Raw genomic sequence first — 3,666 nt, 5'->3', positions numbered from 1 at the left:
CTGGGGGGCATTATCATCCCTCCATCCTGTCTCTTAATCCACAACTGATGCTTCTTGTCCCGGGTTACTGAAGGCTCAGCCTCCGTCTCAGAGCTGTTCCTCTCTTCGGTGATCAGCCTGTCGGCACACGCGTCATGAACCCCTACAGAGTTTCGTATCCGAACTCTCATCCGAGCGGCGTCGCGGCATCTTGTTCACAACCCCCTCCCCTAGAATCGGCTTCTGATCCTTCGTACGATCCATCTCCTCCAGTCATCCAGACGGATCGTAGTTCTGTTATAATTTCACACCGGGCCTCATCAGACCACGCAGGATGTCAAGACTCGGTCCCATCACCGAGCACCGCACCCCAGCTTCCAGACTCAAATCCAGAGTTCAGTGTCGGCTCCAGTCCTCAGTCTGCTCTAGCTTTAGTCTCCTCTCCAGAGCCTGCTTTCACAGAGAATCCCTACCCTCTTCCAGGCTCTTCATATCAGGTCTCTGTGATCGTCCCCTCCTCAGACCTCCACCCATTTCCCCTCCCAGCCGAGCGCTCTGAGGAAAACTGTCCAGACCTGGAGTGCGCCATCTGCTTCAGTCAATTCAACAATGTCTTCCGCTGCCCAAAGATGCTCCAGTGCAAGCACACATTCTGCCTGGAGTGCCTGGCACGCATCAATGTCAAGTCGACCGAGCCCAGCGCCATCCAGTGCCCGCTGTGCCGCAGCTTCACGCCCTTGCCCACGCTTGGCCTTCCCAAACTGGCCACAGACTCAAACGTTTTGTCTTACCTTCCAGCTGCTATGCAGAGAGTCTACAGCATCCGCTTCCTCCGCAGCAAAGGGAAGCTGCAGGTCAAAAGGTCAGCAGTATGTTTTGCACACTGTTCAATCTAAAGCTACGGTTGCGCTGACTAAAAGCCAGGCAGCCTTTTATCACATAATTTACTATCTAAGTAGATCTGAATGAGCCTCAGAGAACCACAAACTCCACAAACCTTCAGTGTTCAAAGTTTAAGGTTTACTGCACTGACCTGAGATCAGCAACAGAACACTTTTAATAGCATCTATGAACAGGAACATGCTGCTGAACAGTCTCAGGGTAGGCTTTCAATAAAGGGATGTGACAGTTAGTCTCATATGCTGAATACAGCTGGACTTGATGCTGACTCAGAGTCTGATTAATGAGCCATGAAACTAAAACTGAAGTTATTCAGTGTTGCAAAGAGAAGCTGACAGTTTAATATTCATATTATCTGATTTGGGAGCTGATGTAATGGTGGGTCAGACGTCTGCTTCATTGGAGGCTTTCTTTATGCACCATATCAGTTATTGATCACTGATGTGTGTGACAAAACATGTGAAGCTTTGTTTGTTAATGAATGTCCTTTTTTAAGGTCGACTGAAGGTCAACGGCGATGGCCTCGGCAGTCACTGACGTCTCTGAGATCCATCAACCACTCCCTGGATGTGGGCGTTCCCAACTCGGCACCGGAAGGTCTCGGCGAGTCCGGTCGGGCGAGCGGCTCTCTGTTCAGGCTGACGGGTCAGCCGGTTTGTCGGGCCTTCCTCCTGATATCTGTGGTGCTGATGATGATGCTCCTGACGGGTATAATCGTCTTCCTCCTCACCTTCAAAAGGTCACAGTGAGTGACATCACGTCCTGTTTTTCTTTCCCGTCAAGTTTCACTTCTTTTTGTCTGAATCAAAGCAAAACTTTTTGCTGCTGCGGTTAAAACGGACACAGATGTGCAATAAAAATGACTTTCAGATTATTGTTTTTTGGAATAAGCAGCTTTTAATTCACTGATGGAACCCAAAGATGTGGAGGAGAGCTCTTAAAACTGAATGAAGAGACTTTTAATCGTGTCCGTATCATTTCACTTGTAAGTCCTTGGATCTGTTTATTCCTTAATAAGTTAGAATATTAGTGGACCTTTATGTCTCACCTGTGCTACAGGCTGTAAACTTCCTGCTGTTGAAGCCATAAACTGCAGAATGACCGCTGGGGGAGCAGTGCTCATTAATCTGCATCAATGCACTTTTATTCTGTCTTAAGGTTAAAAAAAAATGCTTTGTATAAAAAAATAAGGGCTGACGCACGTGAGGGCACAAAGTGTTTGCTGTCCACTTTGTAAAAACATGCATTTAACTGCTTTTACACTCAGACCCACTCAGCTGTGTTTCATAGTTTAATAAGACCCGTTCCAGCTCATAGTTCTGGTCTTCTTGTGTCACTTTACCATAAGCTGGTTTTTCTTCATCACGTTCTCACTTTTAAATGTTCGTCTGGAAACTCTGAGCACTTTAAAAAGACGAAGAACCCAAAGAATGAACATGTTTGATTCGTGTGGATTCGACTGATGACCCTGTTTCACGTAGTTGGAGCTGCAGGCTGCATTTTCATAGACAGTGGATCATTATTTTATGACAGAGAATAAGCTCATTTTTCCTCGTTCTCATCCATGCTGGGAGTCTTTGTGACCAGAACATTTTCTATGAAAATGCCTTTTTATTTTTTTCTCTAAATGCTGTGAACGCTGTAAACTCCTCTGTAAAAGTGTATGCACCTTCCTTTTGTAGTTTGAGATGTGCAGCACTGACAAAGCAAACCGGGACCGTGTGGCCTGTCATATTTGTGCTGCAGGAGCTGAGCTGTGGGACGGCTGCTGAGTGCTGCCCTCGTGGGGATATAAATAGTTGCTGAAGCCTCCTTGTCTATGGACTCGATCATGGTTCAGCAGTTATATTGATATTATGTTGATCTACAGCTCTGCCATCAAGCAGAACCTGGAAATCAGACTTTAAAATGCAAACTTATAACTCGTATCATGGAGAATATATTTTAGTGGTTTTTTTTGTTTGTTTTTTTTTATGTATATGACTGTTTTAGCAAAGCTTGCAATATCACCATGTTATACTTGAATAAATTTCTATTAAGTTGAGCATCTGTCCTTGTTTTTTTTATTATTTTATGCAGCAGTGAGCTGCAGAGGATGGTACGGGGGTGCAGTGGTTAGCACTGTTGCCTCATAGGAACAAGGTCCTGGGTTTGAGTCCACCAGCCGCCTCTGTGTGGAAACTTCACGTTCTCTCCGGGTTCAGTTTCCTCCCACGGCTCAAAGATGTGCAGTTTGGGTGATTCTAAGTGGGAATGTGAGGGTGACTGGTTCTTCCTGTGCCCTGGGATAGACTGCCAACATGTCCAGGCTGTACTCTGCCTTTGGTATCATTTAAAAACTTAATTTAAAATTCAATCTGTATATTTGGGAAATTATGAATTAAGAATAGACTAATATTTTATGCAGTACCTGCTGGCTGAGGCAGGTGGCGCTGTAGTATCAATATAGGAAGTGAGGTTTGTCTAAACAAGAAGAGCTGGCATCCCTGTCAGCTGCTCTTCCTCTTTTCCTGCTCTTTTTCACCTTTTTTCAGGAATATGCAGCAGCCTGCTACTTCCACAGGACAGTACTGAGACTGTACAGTACTGTCTCTGTACTGAGACAGTACAGTACTGTCTCAGTACTGTACTGTCTCAGTACTCTGTGTTCCAACAGTCTCTTTATCCAAACAGGTGAATGTAATGGCACTAAATTAAATGCAGTGCAAATAATTTTTGCTCTGAGGAGTTTCCTGATCGCTGAAAGTTTCTCTGAAAATTACTGTTCTGTTTCTGTTCTTAAATTTT

The 3,666-nt window shown here is 45.0% G+C and overlaps 1 protein-coding gene across 1 annotated transcript; it reads left to right on the top strand.

Annotated features, from left to right (window-relative positions):
• Positions 1-1,695, top strand: LOC115786318 (RING finger protein 208). The gene is made up of 2 exons (XM_030738429.1): positions 1-841; positions 1,376-1,695. The coding sequence occupies exons 1-2, from the start codon at positions 135-137 to the stop codon at positions 1,626-1,628; spliced, it is 960 nt and encodes a 319-aa protein (XP_030594289.1). The 5' UTR covers positions 1-134; the 3' UTR covers positions 1,629-1,695.
• Positions 1,696-3,666: the final 1,971 nt, after the last annotated feature.

This window comes from Archocentrus centrarchus, chromosome 9 (assembly GCF_007364275.1).
Source record: "Archocentrus centrarchus isolate MPI-CPG fArcCen1 chromosome 9, fArcCen1, whole genome shotgun sequence".
NCBI classification, from domain to species: Eukaryota; Metazoa; Chordata; class Actinopteri; order Cichliformes; family Cichlidae; genus Archocentrus; species Archocentrus centrarchus.
Note: the sequence above shows the minus strand (reverse complement) of the source record. Positions and strands in the feature narration are given on the sequence as shown.

Coding starts and splice junctions, on each gene's coding strand:
- LOC115786318 (XM_030738429.1), top strand. CDS start 135: ATGAACCCCTACAGAGTTTCGTATCCGAACTCTCATCCGAGCGGCGTC. Junction 842..1,375: donor GGGAAGCTGCAGGTCAAAAG/GTCAGCAGTATG, acceptor TCCTTTTTTAAG/GTCGACTGAAGGTCAACGGC.